This window comes from Hipposideros armiger, unplaced genomic scaffold (assembly GCF_001890085.2).
Source record: "Hipposideros armiger isolate ML-2016 unplaced genomic scaffold, ASM189008v1 scaffold_32, whole genome shotgun sequence".
In the NCBI taxonomy this organism is placed as follows: domain Eukaryota; kingdom Metazoa; phylum Chordata; class Mammalia; order Chiroptera; family Hipposideridae; genus Hipposideros; species Hipposideros armiger.
This window is the reverse complement of record NW_017731382.1, coordinates 3604868-3626101: the sequence shown is the minus strand read 5'-3', so window position 1 is coordinate 3626101 and position 21234 is coordinate 3604868. Positions and strand designations below refer to the sequence as shown.

Below are 21234 nucleotides of genomic sequence, written 5' to 3'. Positions count from 1 at the left end.
ACGCACGCGATGGAGACACGAGTCTGATGTAGCTCACCACGCACACTCCTGGTGCCTAGCAGTGCAGGGCCCATAGTGGGTACTCCGTGAATTTTTCTAGATATCAAACTATGACTTCTAAGACCTTCCATCAAGAGGCCACTCAGACTGGAAATTCACATGGACAAAACCCAACCTGCGGTCTCCCCGCCTTTCCAGTAGGCTCTTTCTGCCTAGCTGGGTCCCTCCCAATCCTCACGGCAGGCTCCTGCCTCCTGACCTTGGCCTGGACCACCACCAGTGACAGCTGTCATCAGCCGAGCTGCCAGGGCAGTGTTTGCTTGTTGTTGACCATTGCTTGGCACTTTCTGTTCCTTGCTCGTTTGATCATCTGCACAGCCCTGGAGGCAGGGTTTTTCTGGACCCTCGAAGGACCTCGCTTTGCAGCCAAGGAGACTGAAAGCCAGACAGGTAAGGCCAGGGGTCAGCTATGAAGCAGAGGGGACTGAGATGCAGACCCAGGCCCATCTGGTCCCAAAGCTGGCTTCTCACCTTTCACCCCAGCCTTCCTGATGCCATCTGTTGGTTTTTTTTAAAACCCACCTAAACATTGTCAGAGAGAAGGTATTTCGAGAAATCCCTTCCAACTAGAAACACCGTGAGGGTGCGCCTGTTCCGTTCCCTTCGTTTAGGAAAGGAATCGCATCTTCTCTCACGTACTTTCAGAGAACATGATGGGACACGAAGGAACGGCGAAGAAACTAGACAAAGATGAAAGAAGAAACAAAAACATCGATCTAACTAAGTGATGTGACTAACTCGAAGAATACAAAAGAAGAAGCCAGAAATTATTTTAAAATAAAAAAGTCCATATATCACAAAACTGTGACATCCAAGAGGAAACGAGTTGAAAGTTCCTGATTTTGAAATTTCAGACAGTGCTAAAATTTCAAGAGAAATGTGGGATGCTGACCTGGGTTTGCCAACTGTTGTTTTTTGTTTTTAATACTAAGCAAAATTATTTACAAAAGTAATAGAAACAAAAAGTTTAAAAACTCTTTTAAAAACCCTCTAAAAGCTTCAAACAAACAAACCCCCCCCCAAATTACTACTTACTGTCACTCAAAAATAGATGACACTGAAATACTGAAAGGTAGGAAGCTTACCTAGCCTCCATGTCCACATCAATCCTTTCCTGAACAGATTACGTAGCCCAACGGGACAACCCACAACAGCACCTCTATTTTTCTCATTTCCCTGTGGACTGGCCTCTGGCAACCACTGACTGAGCCTGACTCGTTCACTCTTGCAGGATCTTCTACAAAATCCTCCGACGGGGGTCTGCCTGAGCAGGCCTCTGGTTGCCTCATAAACCAGCCAATTCTAAAAGGGGCAGAATATGAGAAAAAATGCACAAAAATCAATACAATCCCTATAAACACGTAATAAATAGTCTGAAAATATGCAAACAGAGAGTCTATTCACAATACCAACAAAAGTACCAAATACTAGGGAACTATGATGCATAGTCACACATCGAACTCCACACAATATATTAGAATTACATAAAGAAAACACAAATCCTTAATGGGAGAAACAGAACCTCAAATAAATGAAGAGAGAGACCACACTGCTGGCTTAAGGCTAAATGCAGAAAAAACGACAATATTTCCCTACTTAATTTATAGACTGAACACAGTTCCAGTCAAAATCGCCAAGGTCATTACAGAACTTGATAAAAATCGTTCTTTAATCCTATAGAAAAATAAACAGGCAAAACTATCAGGATTCGGAGATAATATGCCGTAGAAGGCACTTGCCCCAGCAGATCTTACAATACAGTATAAAGCAATGATCCTCAAGGCTGTAAGCCCACCTGGTAACACTGGGGAAGATGTAATTTAACAAAGAGAGCCGGAATAAAGTAGTTATCAATAAAAACACACTTAACCCACATTATGCCACGATATTCTAAGGACAGACAGATGTTTTTCAAAACCCTCTTATCTCAATTGTGGACAGGAAGTTTTTCATTTCTTCTTATAAAAACAAATCAAGCAATATCAGAAAATTTCAAAGTGACAGGTGAAGTTTTTTGACAGTCTGAAAAAAACAACAACTTTGTAACTCCTGTATATTTTTCTATGGTCATCTCAAGCCCCAGCACGTCATTCACTCTTAGGGTGCTCATAGTCAAAAGCACAATTTAGAATTAATTCGATTCCTCTTATTCTCTCAGTGTGAGTGTGGGGGTGTGGGGGTGTGGGGGTGAGGGGCCAGGCGGAAATCTCCCGCCCAGCTCCGTCGTCAGCCCGCCTGCCTGGCACCCGGAGGCCCCTCACAGACCTCTGGCCGGCCTTTGGCTCCCTAACTACCCAATTGTCCTCAAGGGCAATTATGATTTGGAAAAACAACAAGCTTCTCTGCCTTCTTCCCTCACGAGCGAAGATCTGAGAGGGGATGGCTATTTTACGAGGGAATTTGTAGACCAGCGAACGGAAAACTCCCAATTTACAATGATTTCTAGCCAAAACAACGGATGGAGGAGGGAGGGTCCAGAAGTCATCTCCGGCCTATAATGAGTTTTCATTTCTGATTTTGAGACCTGTTCTTTCTTCTCCCCGTCTCATGACGTTTTTCCCTAACACACGCGGTACGTGTCTAGCCGTGGGACCTACTGGGGCCTGTATTGTTTTGGCACTGAAGGTGACCTTGTCAGTCATCAGCTCAACATCTCAGGATCCACAGAGGCGAGGGGAGGAGGAGTGGGAAGAAAAGACCTCGGTAAAGCCAAGTGCGGGCCCGCAGCGGAAGCAGAGGTCTGTCGGTTGGCACGTACCCTGCTATGGACCGCCGATGCGAACCCGGTCCAGTTCAATCCCCACAGCCCTGACCAGCTGACAGTGTCCTGCCACCTGGCAGAGCCTCACACCCTCACACCTGTGTGGGCAGAACAGATCTCCACCCTACAGCTTTTCGGAAAAACAAAGCCAAGCACAGAAAACAAACAAATACCTTCGAACCCCCTTTAACTCAAAACGATGCTCTGGTAAATGAAGCTGCTACCAGGACGGACTGATGACAGAGCCCAGACTCATTCGCCTGGAGATAATTGCCTCAATTCTCCACTTCACTTTGCACATATAGAAATAGTCCCAATCCACCGGAGCCTCAGTGACTAGACACGTAAAATTGGTCTAATCATATCCTGAAGAGCTTGAGTTGAAAGGATTTCTATGAGCGTGTGCCTGAACCATGACACCCGGAAGATTCTCTCTCGCCTGGCTCGCGGCTTGCTCCCCCCCAAGTCTGAAGGGGTGAGTCAGAGCCTCTGCAGATGAGAGAAAAACAACTTTGAGGCTGTCAATGCTGGTAGCTGGAGGAAAAAGTGGGGTGACCAGGAGAGTGGGACAAAGCTCAGCCAGGCGCCGGAGGACACTCCTGAGTTGAGTCATCCTCTGCAGTCGGCAGTGTTTTCACCCGCCGCCCACCAGCTGCAGGAGGAAGCCAGTGTGTGGGGCAGAGGGGGACATCTGGGGCTAGAATCACTGGCCTGTGGGCATCTGTGGACACTGATGTCTCAGCTGGTCCAGGCATGAACCAGATGAGCTAAAGTGTAAGTTGGGGCTAGGCAGACAGACAGAAAGAACTTCTGGACAGGACAGTGCCACACCAATAGCCAGAGTCCAGAGGGTAAAGCAGGGGTCACACGAAAGCTGAGCTCTGGGGCCAAAGCAGAAAGCAGGAGGCCCATGCCCAAGGAGGGTCTGCGTGCCCGAGCTTCCGCTCAGCCTGCGTGAGGGAGGGAGGTGAGGGATCACGGCAGAGCCTCCATGGGGCAGTGACGGGAAAGGAAGGGCCACTCCCGGGAAGACAGATGCTAACAGCTCTGTACACAGGAACCGCCTCCTTTATGATCCTGTCTCCCTTTCAAAATGAAGGGCACAGATAGAGTATTGTAATCCCAACAATGGCCTAAAAAGATGATTCTTTCCCCCTATTGTTTGCTTTTAGCTCTAGATGGCATTCCTGAAAAGATCACAAAACCAGGTGCTCGGGGTTGTCACCATTTCTACTGGGAAGAGCCGTTGATGTCAGCGCAGCCTGAGTAATATGGCAAAGCAGCGCCCCAGAGAACTGAGCCGAATGCTTCCGTCCCGCACCCAGACCTCTTCGGGGGGTGACAGGAGGGGCAACGCCAAATGCTCAGTGGGGTGAGGCCTTTCTGGCTGATAGCCACAGTCAGGAGTGGGGAGCACTTCAGACTCCCAGAATTCATTTCTACCCAGCAGAAAGTTGGAAAAGACAGGAACAGGTGGACTGAACGCAATCCTCTCATGGGCTTTCAAAAGAAAAGAAACTCTCCAAGCCAGACCAGATCAGAACCCCCCTCTTTCAGAAAACCACCAGGTGAACTGCCCCTGACTGGAACCACCATCACTCAGCTTCCCTCCCAGGTTCATGTACCCGGTGCAGGATTTCTTATTTGGCACCTGCTGGCAATCCACTTTCTGACATTTGGGGGCATTTCACACTGATATGCGTGTTATGGGGTTGGGTGGCGTGAGTGGTTCGCTCTCCATTATCTCCTTCTCCCCACAATGCCCGGAACAGTGTCTTGGTCACAGAAGTGACTCAACGCACGATTGCTAAATGGCCAACATCATTTTCAATTTCCGAGACCGCTCCAGGCGGGGAGGCGAGGAGGACACTATGACGAACACATGGACTTGACTAATCCCCTTGCCTCAACAAGTGAGTTGCAGCGCAGAGCCCCTGAGCCCTCCCCGGTCAGTAAGGCTCCACGGCAGGCTGCCGCCCCCTCCCGCACACACCTGCTTGCCCATGTCCTGAAACTGCCACCCAAACGTTCCTTCCTGTCACCGAGCCACCTGCACTTTCAAATGCTTTGAAAATAGCAGCGGAGTAGGAAGGACACGTCCATGAGCAGCGCCCCGGCCTCTCCCAGGGCCTCCTCACGCCCTCCCTGGGTTCGAAATCGGAGTTGAAACGAGCCCTGGCAGGCATCGGGTTCCAAACCCCCACTCTCCCGGCTCATGAGTCCCGTGGAAAACATCTCCAATATGTGGTCATCTGTCCTTTGATTTAACACCGCTTCTGACCGGGAGCCAACCACCTCCTGACAGCCATCCGTTTCAGAGCTCTAATTGTTACCATCGTCTTCCCTGGGCTGAGCCGAAATCTGCCGTTTGTAACTACCACCCGTAGGTTCCGATGTGGCCCCCCCGGAGCCACATAAAGGACATCTCAGTGTGTCTGCCACAGGACAGTCCTTGAGGGGCTGAAGAAAGACAGTGCACTTCAGATCCATCCAAACGAGAACCTTACTGCTGACCCTGGAATGAACTGGAATCTGCGCTTTCCTGTCCAACAGGTTGCAGCCCCCTCCCAGCCTCCCCCCAGCCCTGTAGGTGATCTGCGTCCACACTGTGCAGCAGCAGACACACACACACACACACACACACACAGCCCCTTGTTCTCAGCCTGGTAACAACCCGGTCGTTCATCACCCGTCTGCTCCTTTTTGAAATTCACTCTGCAGCAAGCACTTTTTAAACTCGTGCACGTAATGCATTTTAAAGAGCATTTCTGCACAGATCCATCGCCCGACCTCGGCTCTGAGCGCGAGATGAACAGTACCTGAACACTGTCCCCCTGCTCCTCCTGGTGCCCGAGTCAGAGGGACACTGGGATGTACCTGCAAGTGTGCACGACTGGGGTCGAGAATGCAGTGTCTTATTAGATGTTCATCTGCTTAGAATGCAGAGAACATGCATTACTAATGCAAAATCTAGTTCAAAAGTGTGCATTATATCATGCACAGTTTTAATAGCACAGGCAGTCTCAGTGTATCTGTATCAGTGGGTCGGCTTTGGGCTGCCACCTCCATTATAGGCATCGACCTCTCCTGGGAAACGGAGTGCTTCCTTACGTGCCCTGAAGAATCACAGCCCCCCTCGTGCTGACAGCCGGCACCTGTCTCCATTCAAAGGGCACTCACCAGCACCCACAGGTTCCTGGGTTTTTCCCAGTGTGCCCTGAAAACCCCCTGAAGGATGTCTTTTTGCTCCATACACTGCCAATGGGGCTGTGCTCATTGAAAGAAAGGAAGCAGGTGGGTCACTGTGAGCAGAACCTTTAGCAACGCCCCCCATCGGACAGAGTGAACAGGATTTGAGATACACAGCTCCAAACGCCCCTGTCCAGTGTCCCATAATAATCCCCACGTGAGGACTAGAGCCATCCCGGCACTTGTGAACATAAAACCCTTTCAGTTTGTCTGAAATGTATTAGAGGAAGCCACAGCCACAATACAAACATTGTCCTTTTCGGGGGTTTGCCAAACCAACCCCACTTTATTAGACCAATCAGTATTTTAATGCAACAAACTAGAAGAATGCAAGACGTAAGGTAGACACGGGCAAGCTGCAGATACAAAACCTCCGCGCCTCAAAAGCGGTTGCTAGAATCTTACTGAGGCCTTACGCTGGGTTTGATAGCCTCCATGTGGGCACACTGTTAAGCTATGAGGACAGTCCCACCACACTGGGTACCAGCTGTGGGGGTGTGACTCTTCAGCCACCAGGAAGGAATCCTGGGAGGGACTGCCAGGTGGGCCACCTCAAAGGGAACACAGAAATAGAGGAGGTGCACCTCTCCAAGTGTCCTCCATGGTGACTCAAAGACAAAAAAACCACGGTCCCAAGTGAAGCGGCCTTGCTGACTCTTCCAAGGACTCTAGGAAGATGGTTTTGCTTTGAGTTATGCCACCTTTGGACTTGTCACTGTGGCTAATGGGGCACTCCGTATTTTTAGCAGGGCGGGCAGGCACAGCCCCAAAGCAGCAGGCAGGTTACAGATGGAACTCCAGAGCGTCCAAAGGCCCATGCTTTCCTGAGCAAGGGTCACTCCAGGGTGCCCTCCAGGAGGACATGGAGCCCCTGTGATTTTCCAGGGCTGTCTCCCTCCAACTTCTTAGCCTTTGGGGTTCAACATGATCTTGGGGTGCCCAGCTGTCCCCTAGCCCCAAAGCTCTGGTTGATCCAATAGTTTTCTCATGTAGAATTCAAGCTGGGATAAACAATGGTGGTGGGTAGCGGGGTTCTGAATGGCTCCACGCTCTGATTCACAGATTAATCCTAAGCATCCCGTCCTCACTGGAAGATAGATTTTTTTTCTTTTTTTTTTTTTTTTCACTCTACCTTCAGCACCTAGAACAGAGCTTGGCATGTGCTAGGCGCTCAATGAATATTTGTTCAAGGAATTAATTTTGTTGAAAACCTACCTATAAAAGAGCTTTAAGAGGTACCCATGAGGTTCCCTTGCTGGCTGGCCACCCGGAGCACCCCCCAGGGGCAGAAAGCTAACTGGTTGTACCTACTGCATATCAGTGCAGGAAATACTGCCCTTAGGTGGTGGTTCCAGCTAATTAAAGTCTGTCTTCTAGCACATGTTGTCGGCTAGAGCTCCTGGCAGTTCACCCATGGGCCTACAGACGCGCCAACCATCACCCGTTCTGCCAGGGACAGTCTTAAGGAAGAAGCTTATTTGTCAGTGAGGTAATTAGCCGATTAAGACTGGGGGCTGGGGTATTTTTTTTAAAAACTTCTCAAATTACCGTCATTCTAACAGATCTGCCAAAGGTGATTCCCTGATTAATGACTGCCTAAGGTTACCATCCTCAAATTATTAAGCCCTTGGAAAATGCCCAGGGCTGGATCATTAATACTCGTGTACAGACCCTCATTTTCCCGAATGTCTGCAATTTCTCGTTCTGGTTTGAGCCGCTTCCGGCTTTGTTCATTTTATCGATCACATTGCAGAAGTTAGGGAGGGGTACAGACCCCAAGGAGAACCCATGCCCAGCTGCCCGAGTCCTCTAACCTGTAGCTCGTTCACTCGCTCCTTGGCACCCGCCAGGGCCCCCGCCTCTCGCTTCGCCCAAAACCTTTCAAACAAGGTTCCCTCCTGCCACCTGCCGGCCCACTAGGGTCTGCGCCACGGCCTCGGCGCCGCCGCGGAGCTCGCCGGGAGGCGCCCCCGCCTCCGTACTGCACATGCCCGGCAGAAGTCCGGGCGCGCAACTTTGCAGAACCTCTCCACCCCATCTCGCCTAGCCTCAGTCTCCTCTTCCTCTCCCAGGCGAGAGGACCAGCGGAGGCACCTCTCCCGAGTCTTAGGCTGCAGTCTGAGGCTTGGAGAGAGGAGCCCGGGAGGAGAGAGACTTTCCCCCCCCGTTTCCCCATCCCTTCTTTTTGGCTCTGAGAGGCAAGCAGAGGCGCGGAGCTTTAGAAAGTTGAGTGGTCAGGAAGGTAGGTTTTTCCATTTCTGCCCTTACACCGGGGTGGGGCTGGGACCTCCGGACCCAGTTTCTCACCTCGTAAGGTGCACCTTTTTCGGCTCTAGTAGCCAATGCACATCGGAGCCGCTCTCTGCAGAGCCAGGGGGCGGGTCGACTTCTCGGTGTGTGCCTAAGAGAATGGATCGCAGGTCCCGGGCTCAGCAGTGGCGCCGAGCTCGCCACAACTACAACGACCTGTGCCCACCCATTGGCCGCCGGGCGGCCACCGCGCTCCTCTGGCTCTCCTGCTCCATTGCGCTCCTCCGCGCCCTTGCCACCTCCAACGCCCGCGCCCAGCAGCGCGCGGCTGCCCAGCAGCGCCGGAGCTTCCTTAACGCCCACCACCGCTCCGCAGCCCAGGTGTTCCCCGAGCCCCCCGAGTCTGACCAGGAGCAGGAGGAGGCCGACCTCGACCTGTCCCTCCCCGAGTGCCTCGAGTACGAGGAAGAGTTCGACTACGAATCTGAGACCGAGTCTGAAATCGAGTCCGAGACCGACTTTGAGACCGAGCCTGAGACCGCCCCCACCACTGAGCCCGAGACCGAACCCGAGGACGAGCGCGGCCCGGTGGTGCCCAAGCGCAGCGCCGTGGGCCAGTCTCTCACCGAGCGCCTCCAAGCTCTGAGGCTGCGGAGCCCCGACGCCTCTCCTAGTCGCGCGCAACCCAGCACTCGGGAGCCCCAGAGCCCCAGAGAGGGGGAGCAGCCCGAGGACAAGGATCCGAGGGACCCCGAAGAGTCCAAGGAGCCAAAAGAGAAGCAGAAGCGCCGCTGCAAGCCCAAGAAGCCCACGCGCCGCGACCCATCCCCGGAGTCCCCTTCCAAAAGGGGGCCCATCCCCATCCGGCGTCACTAATGGAGGACGCCGTCCAGATTCTCCTTGTTTTCTTTGATTCAGGTTGGTTGCCCACAGCGGAAACTGGGGGGCCTGGGGTCGTTGTGGGAGCGGTGGGAGGGAGGGAGAAGGCGGGAAGAGAGCGGGCTCAGCCACCGCGAAATGGGGGCCAGGGTGAGCTGGGAAGGACTCCCAAAACCTCCCCACAGCGCCGGAGGCACCCCGGTGGCCAAAGGCTTGTTGGACGGCGGGGCGCTCCTCGCGCGCGCCCCGCTGGAGACAGCCTGAGGTCTCCGAGCTGGTGTCCAGGACGCACGACTGAATCCGGGGCGCGCCCCAGGTTTCGAGCTGCACACTCAAAAGGCACGGGTAAGTCACTTGTTTTCTGCGGGGGTTTTTCCCCTCTTAGAGAAGCTAGTCTCAAACCAGAGGGCTTTGGCGGGCGCCCGAAACGTGGTTCCAAGGTGCGCGCGCCAACTTTCACAAAGCCAGAGCAGCCGCGCTGTAGCGGCACTGTTGCAATGTGCGAAAAGTAATCAGACTAGACCTCTGGCTCCGGGAAAAGTCGCGCAGGGCGCTTAAAACACTTAGAGCCTGGAGTCCAAGTCCCGGCGCTGCCAATTTGGAGCCTCGGGATCCTGAGTGCCAACCCTGGCCGCCACTGCCCGTTCCGGGCGCTCGCGGGGCCGGAGACCGCTGCAAAGAGCGTGCGCACCTGCCCGCGCGCCCTAGAGCCGACCTCTCGGAGCGGCGGCAGGCAATTCCCCGGGAGTACCTGTACTTGGAGGGCTGGCAGAGGAGGTATAAAAGTCTCGGGGGCGCCTCTACGGGCCACCACGGTTGGTAGCACGGACTTAGTCACGTCGGGGTATCGCCAACCTCTTGGCGCAGCTGGTCTGGTGACGGAGCTGGGTGCAGCATGGCTGGCAAGGTCCCGGGCTGTTTGCGCAAGGCCCTGGGAGTGGAAGAGAGGGACTGAGAGGCCGGTGAGGTGCCCCAGCGGAAAGGTAAAGCGGAGCAAGGCGTGTGCTGGAGAGGGGGTCCGCGCTGAGCATCAGGACACCCTACAATGCGTCCCCAAAGAGCGCGGTCCCCGCCGTGCTTGGGAAAGGGTTTGGATCCGACGCAAGTCTTTGGGCTGTCGGTCAAGAGGGGGCAGGGGCCGGCAGCTTCTGCAGCCTCGGGGCGGGGAGGGTAGGGAAGGTGGCGCGCACCGGCCATTTTCAGCTCGGGTGGAGCTAAGTTTGGAATCTCTAACCTGGAGATGAAACTGCCTGGTGTCCGGGCACAAAACCGGCCGCAGTCCGGTAGCGCATGTTGGGTGCGGAAAGTGTGCGGTTCTCGCCAATCCTGGGGGAAAAGATTGATAAGTGAAATGTATTTACAAAACCTCTTCCGATTTGGAAATTGATCTTAGTGCGCGTGCGTCTCGTTTTTGCGCCAGTTTGAACTATTCTGATGAGAATGATTTGGGTGAAAAAGTGTTTCTAGGCTTGAAAAGGCAGTCGGGTTCTTAGACTCCTAAGAAAAGGATGGGGCCAGAAGGAAGGCACTTTAAATTGTCTTCCTCACGGTCCCTTCCCCAGGGAAGGCGTCGCAGCGCCCCGGAGCTTAGCTACACGCCGCTGGCTTGGGCAGGACTGCTGCATGCCTTTGTGGTCTCCACTGGTCAAAACCGATGGGCAGGTTGTTAGCAAGGGCCTGGCCCGGGCAGTGTAATAGGGTCAGGAGTCTGGAGGCGCTGAGGACTTGCAGGAGGGTCAGAGATGCCCTTGTGCCCTGCCGTTGGCTTGGAAGAAACAAAGCCCCCAAGCTGAAATTCCTACCCAAGAGGCGCTGCTGTCCTCTCCCGGACCTTGGCATCGTGTTGTTTTTCCTCTGGCAACGTCTTAGTCGCCTGAGTTCACCAAGTAAAACATCTCCTGGGAACAGGTGAAGCCACCACGGTTCCAGGCTTTTGGGAGCGTGCTTTTCAGTGTGGGGGTTCAGGGCTTTTTGGGGGGGTGCTTTCCCCCGGTTTTCCTGCAGAGCTAGGGTCTTTATTAGAGAAATTAGCATGTTGCCTTGTTGCAGGATGAATAAACAAGTTTGAAAAAAAGTCCTCGGTGCCTAGCCCACACCTCTCACCCCAGTCTTGGTCTGCTTTTTAAACAGAAGCTGCATATGAGGAGGCTGGCTTTCTTAGCTGTGAGCAATCCACAGGTTCATTACTGGCAGGGGTGGAGGGGGTCTCCCATCTAGAAGCACACAAACGTTAGTCATCTTCCAGACTCTTCCATAAACTGATTGTGAAAACCTGTTACCCACCCCACCCCTCCCCCACTCAGGTCCCCTCCCCCAACTTCCCTCCTTCCATCCTGGCTGCAGGGTGGAAAAGCCATTAGGACCATACAGAACAACGGGGATACACCGAACCCCTGGGAAAGTGTCCAGAGCCCACCTGGGGGGTGGGGGGTTGCTACACAGACGCTTCAAACCCTCTTTCTAACTGAGGCACTGGTGTTCAGCTGCCTCTCTTTCCCAGAGCCGGTTCTGGCAAGTTCTCCATGCATTCCCAGCTCACTGGTCTCCCGACCGGCCCTTTGTCTCACCCTGCTAAGCTGAAGTTAGCATTTGAATGGGCTCACTAGTCCTTTCAACTTAGGTGGGGTCCGTCTGGTGAGGAAATTCTCAAAAAAGCAAACCTTGTTGTAGTTGGCCACACGGGTGAATTACCTGCCAGTCATAATATTTCAAATGGAGAGAGAGAGGAGGAGGGGGAGAAAGCTAGTTGAACGTGATGGTATGCTCCAATATTTAGGATTTTTTCCTTTACTACATTAATCATTTGCTTAATGGAAATTTGCTTTTTCTTGGACAAAGGTGCTCTTACTGAACTTTTTGAGTTGGAAAATCATGTAGCAATGTTCAGATATGGTGTGCTGTCAACAGTCTGGCGTAGGTTTACTTCTAAACTTTGGCTAACAAACTTTTAATCTATGTTTATCAGAATTCAAGAATTGGGAATTTTAAAGTTTGGCATTGTTTTAAGACACTGTTTCTTTAATGTACTAGAAGCTTCCTGCCCCCAAATTGCTTACAGCCCTTTACTCTTTAGCCCTCAATTTTAGCAGCTGTGACAGGTTTAATGAGGAAGAAAGCTGAAACTTAAGTGTTGGTAAGAATTAGGCCTTTTTAAAATAATCTCCATGGATTTTACTTAATTGATCTGTATCATGACTGTTCTCCACGCAAAGGGACGCTATTAAGAGGAAACTGAGCAGAAACCATGGTGCTGGGAAAAGTATGTCTTTTAACAGAAAAGTGATCTATTACAAAAAACAAGTCACTGAAATAAACTGAAGCTTTCAGAGGCCAGTGACATCACATGCCAGCTCAAGAGCTGCCCTTTCTCTTAGGAAAAGGGGATGCGATTCTCCAATTACATACTTAATCCCATGTTCCAGAACGAGATTCCTTGTCCTACTCTGCAAGATTTGGACGTTAATGACTGTTTCCTAAATCTTCATGCCCCAGAGACAGGCAGGTCGCGGCCTTCCATCAGACACAGCACCCCTCTGCCTCAGTTTCTTCACATGGAAAATGAAGTAGCTGTAGCTGAATGAGATGTTCCCAGCGTCCCTTTCAGCTCCAAATGCAAGCAGTTTGATTGGTTTAAGAAGCCCAGCGTTGCCCAGTTTGACTCTATCAATAATTTGAACACTAATGGAGCCAAAAGAATTTCCAAAGGTTGATCAAATCAAAAGCACCAGTTGTGGGGAAATCTTACTTTGTGTTGGATCTAATTTGATTTTGTCAAGTCTGGTTTTGAATTGGTGGCAACAAATGGTTTAAAGAGGCAAGTTAAATGCACAACTGCACTGTGTCCTGTTACTAACCTAAGAGAACACAGGGCCGCCCCTGAAAGCAGGCGTTTAGTGCTGCTCTTCAGTGCGCTTTGTCTCCCCCCACCTGCTGTCCCTGATCTGAGTGTCTGAGACCCAGCTTTTCAGAGTGGGGGCAGGTGGCACGCAGCCAGCATTGCAATCACTGAGTCTGCAGCCTGGAGATGCCGAGGCTCTGGGAGGGAGGCAGCAGCCGGAGGACAGCCACTGACCACCCGCTGCCAGCAAGTGTTAACTCACCACAAGTGTTGAATATGCTATTCGGTAATACGTTTAAGTGTCCTGACTTGGGTAGGCCTGAGAAAATGGCTCAGCAGCTGCAGCTAGTTAGGATAAACTAATTTCCTCCACCTTTTGTTTTCACTCTCACTCCCTCCCAGGAGCTTTTCAGACATTTTTTTCTTAATTGCTCCTCTCCCCTGAAATGTGAATACCAGATACATACATCCACTGTATCATCTGTTTCTGTTCTGCAGGTCTGAGATTTTCATGCACTCCCTCAAACCAATTGTGCTCCTGTTGTAAATGTATGGATTAGCACAGCAAATGTTTACCAAAAGAAAACAAACAAATCTGGTTTATGTCCAATTAAGTGATTTAACATCTCATTTTTGTTTTATATTTACCCTTGTTTTTTCGGCCACATACACAAGGCTATGGAGAAGGTGAATTTTACTGATGATTGTTTTCCCTTTTTGAAATCCCAGTTGTTTGTTTGTTTGTTTTTCCCACAGCCCCTAGTAGGGATGCTGGCACTAGTGCTTAGTTAACTCACAAGGCAGAAAAGCCAGAGGAAACAGCCTAGTGACTTAGTTCTCCCCCGGCCAAGAGTCCACAGTGCAGGGCCACTGTCACCTGTTGACAGCACTCAGCCAGTAGCAGCAGGGCATGGGAGAGGCGCCACGGCACCCCGCACTCATCCCCCAGCTCCCTATTCCAGGGTAGAACTGAGGAGGCTCCTTCCTGGCTGTGTATGTGGCCACAGCCTGTTTGTATTCTACAGGCGTGTTTTAGGGCGAACACGTTACAAGTTAGCGGTGGGCAAAGAAGACTGGGCCGTGTGGACAGGGCTGGCAGTGGCTGCGATGTGGGGAAGATTTGAGGATGATAAAAGGAAAAGAAGGTCCTGGGGGCATCACAAGAAAAAACTAGAGAATACAGGGAAACGAGAACACGAGGACGGAACGAAGGTCGGAGCTGGAGACGGGAGTCACAAGGGCTATGAAGAGGAGTTGGAAGAAATACAGATTCTGAGAGAAAAGGGTTTGGGGGGACTCTGTGGCAGTCTTCAAATATCTGGTGGTGGCAGGGGCAACGTCAGCTCAGTATCAGCATTTTTAATGGCCCAGGCTGACTGTGGGAGGCCACTGGTGGGGGACTGCTTCCCTCTGCGAGTCCCTTGCAGGCTGGCCCGGAAATTTCAGTTTCACAGGTGCAGTGGAATTGTCACACAGGTGCCTCAATTGCTTCAACCAAACAGAAAGATTTAAAACCTCGATCTTGTGTTCTAGTTCAAATCCTGAGTCTTGGGTTAGGGTTCAGGGTGTGAGAGGCGGAGGTGTAGAGGCTAAAGATTGCCAGCCAGCTGAAGAAAACAGGACCCCCCCACCCCGCCCTCAGGCAAGAGCCGGTTTCTGAGTGCCCTGGCTTATGTAGCTGTCACAATTAGATTTCATTAGGAAAATTCACTCTGGGTAATTGAGGTTGTGCGAGAAGGTGAAATATACCATTCCCCTTAAAGGCAAATTGCGTTGCTCAGAAGCCCCCAGGGTGCCTGCATTTCCACCGTGAATTCCCAAAATTTTAAACAGAGCTTCCACTAAAGCCAAATCTATCTTCCCGGATTTCCTCCCCCCACATCCCAGCCCCCACTTTTGCCCCTTAGTCGCCCCCCCTTCCTGTGGAGCTGTTCATCTTTTCTGGAATGGCCACTTCTCCCCTTGAAATTCTCTGCTGCATCACCAATGAGCCTGGAGAAGGACTCCACAGCCCAGTTCTGGCGACTGTGGACACTGTCTGCTCCCACCAAACAAGCTCGGGTGGTCAGATAACAGTCTCGGGCCTGGCTGCAGCAGAACTGGGGGTAGCCCTTCCAGGATGAGGGCTGAGTACAGCTAGCAAGCCCAGTGAAGGGTCTGATTCACGGTGGGGGGCCCCTGGCCTCCAGCAGGGGGCTTTTGAATTGGAACAGATCACCTATTTTCCTAAGTCTGGATTCCACCCTCTTGAATGGCCGCGCTGCACCTGCTCCTAACCCTCATCCATTCGAGGCATTTTCCCTTCAGGGGCATTTGTCTGAAACAGCCTGGTCACGCAGACCCTTCTGCAGGCAGCAGTGTGCTGCTGCTGCTGCCTCCACTGGCCAAGGCTGGCAGAGGCGATGCTGGAAGGCAAAAGGATGGGCACAGCGAGTCTCAGCTGAACAGTAATTAATTGCACAGCTTCAAAGTCTCATTGCTACTCAGTCAGCACTCAGAAAACATTTGTCTCCAGGAGGCTGGGGAACGTGACAGTTATCTGAAGCCTCTCCTATGTTCTCTCCTTTTGCCTTTTCCTCACAACTGGTGAAAAGATTCTCCTTTTCCTCATTTCACCCACTGACAACTAGTGTCACCAGTGGGCTGCAGAAAAGGCTTTTCTGCAAACCCTCCCTCTCCCCAGCGCCACAGCTAGGAGGAAACGCCCCCAAAACTCACTTTTCCTGGTTACTGCTCCCTCCCTCTTGCCCACCCCACCTCCCTCTCAAAGGACCCTCTTCTAGTCTACTTTGCTTTGTCTTTCTTGGATACAGGGATGAACTAAGGAACAAGTTTGACAGGCAGCTACTTAAAATCTAGATGTGCCTTGTGTGTCTGGCAGTAAGAATTCCCAAATGTAAGTATACTAACCATTGTTTGCTGATTAAGTGTGCTGGCATGGAGGCGTCAATTAGTGGGCAGCCCAGGGCGCCACATGGGGCCACCAAGGAAGGAGGCCACATCTCTGCAGGTGGCAGGGGTGCTGCTGTTCAGAGTCAGCAGTGAAGGAATACCTTCTTTCCATTTGGGGTTACCTATTTACAGAAAGCCAGCTGATCTGCCTGTGGCAGCTGGGCCATTTGGTCTGAGCAGCCTGCCTCAGACACGCAGAGTTGAGCTGACACATGGTAGCGTTTCCCATTGCAGTCTTAATTCATCAAGTGTAGCAAACTGCTGCTTTTCCAGTAGCTGGAAATCAGCAAACCCTCACCTGGATTTTGACAGCCAGTCCCCTTCTCTAATGACCACAGCATCTCACTGCAGCCCTTCCCTCTCTCACACCCCGTGTAGGGCCAGGGCCCAGGCGCCGGCGTGCAGCCTGACCTCCACCCAGCTCAGCCCCCTCGCAGGCACCCTGACTAGCCTTTCTTGCCATCCTCTTCCTGAACTGCGTCAACCCATTAACTGACTTTCCTTCCTGTTCCTTCTCATTCCTATCAGATAGTTACCTCTTTCCCCGATAGAAAACCACCCAGAATTGGAAATCGATGCTTCACATACTTTGCTATTTTAAAATTACAATGGCAGATCCTAAAAACGATGCCCCTGGTGGGGTTAGACCCAGACTAGGCTGCCCACTGCCCCTCATCCCCAGCCATCTCCATCCCAGGCAAGGCCACGTTCTGTCTTAAGCCAACAAGATCACCAACCCTGAGTGGACTCACCAGATAGTCCCACCAATCAGAGTGGCCCCCCATCAAGGCACCAGCTGATCAGCCCCAGCTCTTACCATGCCACATTCCTTGGGTCCTTGTGGCCAGGACACCCAGCTGCCTTTCTGGTTAGTCGGCTCCTCAAATATCTGGCCACGCTTATGGGGTCTCTCGAGTTGCGCTGCTGATCTGCAGTGGAGTTTCACTCACCCAAGTGATTTGGGATTTTCAGATTCGGGTGGCCAGTCACTGCAGAAAAATAAAAGTAGACAAAAGAGGGAACATCAGAATTAAATATTGGAATTTTTTCTTCCTGGTCCTAACTCACCTTTAAATTAAGGTGATTCCTACTCAAGTCTAAAGGTCCTTTCTCAGTCTATAGCAGTGGTTTCAACTGGGGGGCAATTTTGCCCCCCAGAGGACATATAACAAAGTCTAGCGACATTTTTGGTTGCTACAACTAAGGGGATGCTACTGGCATCTAGTGGGTAGAAGCTAGGGATGCTGCTAAACATCCTACAATGCACAGGACAGTCACACTAAACAATTACCTGTCCCCAAATGTCAACAGTGCAGAGGCTAAGAACACTGCACCAAGATTAGATATGCTGACCAGTTCTTAAATTCTTCCCTCTGGTCTAAGCCCACGGGTCTCTTCCTAGCCTCACTGCTCCCTCCTGTAATGTCCCCCTTTGTCCTCTCTAGTACTCCCAAGTGTTCAGGATTCTGTCACCAAATCTATTTCTCCCCTTGAGGGTGTTTCTCATCCAGTGATTTCTCATACCTTAATGAGGATGGCTGTCACTTTGAATTTGGGATTGTAACCTTTCTTCTAAACTTCAGACCCATCCTAAATAAATCGGTGGTAAAGATCTCCATCCAGACTGCCCATCCTTCCTGCACGTCTGCCATGTCTAAAACCAAATTGGCGCCACCACCGTGCCAATTCCTCCCCAGATCCTCCCACACGTGTCCCATCATCCAGGTGCCAAATTTTGTCTCCTCCATCTGTTGTGCCATTTTGGCACAGAAGTTGCTAGAGGGTTCTTTGGGATCCCTCGAGTCCCTCTCTTGAGCCTTCCTGCTTCCTTTACCATGTGTGGGTCTCCCTCCCTTAAAGGTCATGACCAGCCAACTATCCTCCATAGTGCCTTAACTCTCCTAAAACTAGCCTCAAATTCTCACTTGCTGAAAAAACCATCAACACCTCCATTTCCAACCTAAGTAGCCTCAAAACCTGTTGTCCCGAGACATCTTGGTATCCTTGGAGAAATCCTATCCAGTTTTTCATGCCTTCTCTCCCACGGCTCCTCCAAGACCCCGCGCGGTTCCCTGTTCTCTTCACCCAGCGATGCGCCATGTTTCCTAGCACCTCTCTCCGTGGTAGGCCAACACCTTCTATTCACAGCCAAGCCCACTGTCCCTCCACGGAGGCCCACGTGAAATCCCATTTTCTCCGTCAAGACTTTCAAGGTCGTCGTCCCCCCCCAACTGGAGGTCTTTCCTTTCATTTCTATGGTGCTTCCCTTTGAGAATGGGGGGTTGCTCTCTCTCTGCCCAATCTTTACCCCCCTCAGTGCATGTGTTCTCCTGGCAAAGAACCAAGATACCAGTGTTGGGCAGAGGGGTCCCACAGGCCCACGAGGATGTCAAACAAAGAGACCCGGTACCCATTCATGGATGAAGAGTGCTTTGCGAAAGAGCCCAAGTGAAGCGAGCCAAGCGCGTGGCCAGGCTGGCGCCCATCACGCCTCCCTGGGGCTCCAACCCCAGCGTCTACTGACCTTCCACTTCGGCAGAGCTCAGCATCCCTGGGCCTCAACTCCTTATCCATCTGGGGCTGCTCGTCTGCATCGGAGCAGTAAGCCCTCCCTTTCTTCAGGGTCCCGGCCCTCTCTCGCCAGGCCCTGGAAGTCCTCCTTGCCCCAGCGGCAGTCCCCGGTACTGGGTGGCTTGCCCACCGCCATCAGTGAGACCAAGGGTTGGCCCCTAAGAGCCCTCGACCATCCCTTCCAGCCTCTGTGAGTTTGGGAGTCAGGAAGAGTGACCCCACGGCGTCAGCCGGCCTCGTGGCGTCTCAGGCTTGGCCGCCATACGCCGGCCCACCAACCGCTTCCAACCACCCCAGCAGCACCACCTCTTAGGGCGTTCCAACTCGGCGCCCCCTATTGGACCTCCCACTCGTATCCGGTTTCCGGTTCGACGCCCCCTGCTCATTCGCCAGGCAGCCTTGATTGGCATGACCCCAGCCCAATGGTTGACCCAGTGCAGGGGTCCGAGGGGAGTGAATTGACTGAGGCGACCCGGTTGGCCCATTCAGCGGATGCCCAAAGGGTTGAGCCATTGCGCGTGGGTATAGTTGGCCAAAGTTTGAACCAAAGTTCAGTGTTGGCATTTGGAAGTGTGTAGATCCACAGAGCTGAGGTGATACACCTTTGAGGGACCTCAAACGTTACCCGGGTCCGACTTTATCAGCTTTTCTCTGCGCAGCGCGGCAACGCGGTTGACAGATGCGGGGGCAGTGCTGCGCCGTGGATGTGGTCTCGTTCTAGAAGAGATGCGTTAGACTTAATGAGAGTGGATCGTGCGTGGTTCACCCGCCTGCGGCTCGTAGATACAGCGATCCAGGCGGTGTGCCTCGCTTGCCGCAGCCCACCCACTGTGACGCTCATCCCGCCGTACCTCCCCGCCCGCAGGCCAGGTGTCCGCTTGCCCCCTGCCCGGCTGCCTTGCACCTAAAGGTGGCTCTCAGGTCTGTGTCACCTGCTGGCGAGACAGACCTGATACCCATGTCCCGGGTTTTACGTGATCCGCAAGCAGAAAATGTTTCCTAGGGCTCAAATCCCGCTGCAGACCCCAGAGCCAGAGCAGTGCGCGCACAGGCGCCAAGCCCACCCAGGTAGTATGGGTATTTACCCCCACCAGCTCCGAGCCCACCGCGCGCTACGGAGACGGGAGCGCAGCCGGGCGGCCGCTGGGTTTCTAGCCGAGCTTAGTGCCGCCTCTGCGGGCTATAGCAGTTGGAAAGTAAAGCGGCTGCCCCAGGAGACTCATAGCGAGAGAAGAGGGGCTGGAAGGGGGCTGGAGAGGAGCTAAAGGAAGGAACGAACTGATCGACCTGCAGCCGGCGCCCGAGTCAGGAAGCAGAGGACCGCTGCCGCGGTTGCCGGCGCTGCACCGCACGATGTGTGTCTTTGGGTTCAGTGTGCAAAGGGTTGACCAGTCTCTGAGACCACCCTAAATCGGCCATAAAACCCAACTGAAATCACCTTTTACCCTTCCCCAGAGCAGCAGGAGCCCCGGAACCCTGAGGCCTGCACTCTGTGGGGTCCCCATGCACGTCCCGCGACCCCCGTTCGGTGTCGTGGTAACTACCAATTAGAGGGTCTCCGAGGTATGTGCCCGAGACCCTTTATTTCCCTGAATCTTCGTTTACGTAAACGGGGAGAACCCAGCCTGCGCCACCCAAATCTCCTGCGAAGACCCCCCCCCCAGAGCGTGGTGGGGATGGGGGACATTGAAGTGCTTTTACAGGAGCCACCCTCGGCAAGCCGGAAAACAGAAGCTGCAAAAGCGGTGGAAAGTACCCTAAGGCATTTAAAAAACAAATTGTGTGCGCACATTTAGCATCACCTCGCCCCTCGCCCCCAGTCCGCTCTGCCAGTGGGCTCACGACCACCTGTCGCATCCTTGCGCATGCCCGCGCCCGAAGCCTTGCGCTCTGGACTTGGGGCTCAGGATCAAAGGCTGCCCAGAGCTGGGGGCCGCGGCTCAGGGGCTCAGGGGTAATTTGGGGTGATGAAAACATCATGCTGTTCCCCCCTCCCCCCAAGGAGAGTCAGTTGGGTCTGGGAGGGAGGATTTCAGCTCCTGCGCTCATGCAGCCTGGGGCCCACGTCTTGCGTCACGTGTCCCGGCAACGCAGGAGAGCGCTCTCTCTGGCCAGGGGAGAAGAGAGGAGAAAGACTCCAAATCAGCCAGGGCGAGCAGTGGAAAGAGCCCAAACATCCCTGCGAGGCCTGAGCTCATCAGCCCCCTTACCCAAAGTCCGGGGCTCCCGGCGCCGGGAACTGGCTCCCAAAGCCGCCTGGCCACCGAGCCGGCGTCCCCTGGTGGCAGAGAGAGAGCACTACGAGCGATTTTCGGACCGAATCGACACGCTCCTCGGATCCAAGCAGGCGGGGCTGGCCTGGAACACAAAGAGAGAAAGAGAGAGAGGAGGGGACAAGGGCAGGCCAAAGGGGGGCCAGGGGCAGCCTGAGGGGATAAAAAGTGGCCAAGAAGGAGCCAGGGCTCCACCAGCAACAATAGAGTTGCTTCTGCCACCGTCTAAGGTTTGAGGCCCTGAACCCCCAGACCTCACGAGGGTTGGAAAGTGAGGTTGGAGAACTTTCTAGCTGGTACTTTGATTTTTTTTTTTCTGAAGATATTTTTTTCACCCTAGTTTGGTTGGGTGCTCCGTCTTACGGGGCCCCAAGTTTATTTTAAGAGTTCGCCACCGTGTT

At 52.8% G+C, this 21234-nt stretch overlaps 2 protein-coding genes across 3 annotated transcripts in view; one reads left to right on the top strand and one right to left on the bottom strand.

Moving 5' to 3' along the window:
- The window catches only part of LOC109380073 (uncharacterized), a 29996-nt gene extending 11142 nt beyond the window's left edge, over positions 1 to 18854 (bottom strand). Inside the window, exons 1-4 of one of the 2 annotated variants that reach the window (XR_002123369.1) lie at positions 18514 to 18854; positions 16807 to 16978; positions 10434 to 10525; positions 9951 to 10130 (exon numbers count right to left, since the gene is read on the bottom strand). Coding sequence is in view for 1 of the 2 variants with exons in the window: in XM_019637275.1 (XP_019492820.1) it covers positions 9951 to 10130; positions 10434 to 10525; positions 11002 to 11038 (309 nt within the window). In the remaining variant the exon portion in view is untranslated. Of the gene's footprint in view, positions 1 to 9950; positions 10131 to 10433; positions 10526 to 11001; positions 11057 to 16806; positions 16979 to 18513 lie in introns of those variants that run through there. The other variant, XM_019637275.1, reaches the window with a different exon arrangement.
- On the top strand, positions 8074 to 9216 carry LOC109380072 (neuroendocrine secretory protein 55). Its single transcript, XM_019637273.1, has one exon. The coding sequence runs from the start codon at positions 8480 to 8482 to the stop codon at positions 9194 to 9196; it is 717 nt and encodes a 238-aa protein (XP_019492818.1). The 5' UTR covers positions 8074 to 8479; the 3' UTR covers positions 9197 to 9216.
- Positions 18855 to 21234: the final 2380 nt, after the last annotated feature.

What these genes read in the sequence shown, in the direction of transcription:
- LOC109380072 (XM_019637273.1), top strand. Translation starts at nt 8,480, where the DNA reads ATGGATCGCAGGTCCCGGGCTCAGCAGTGGCGCCGAGCTCGCCACAAC.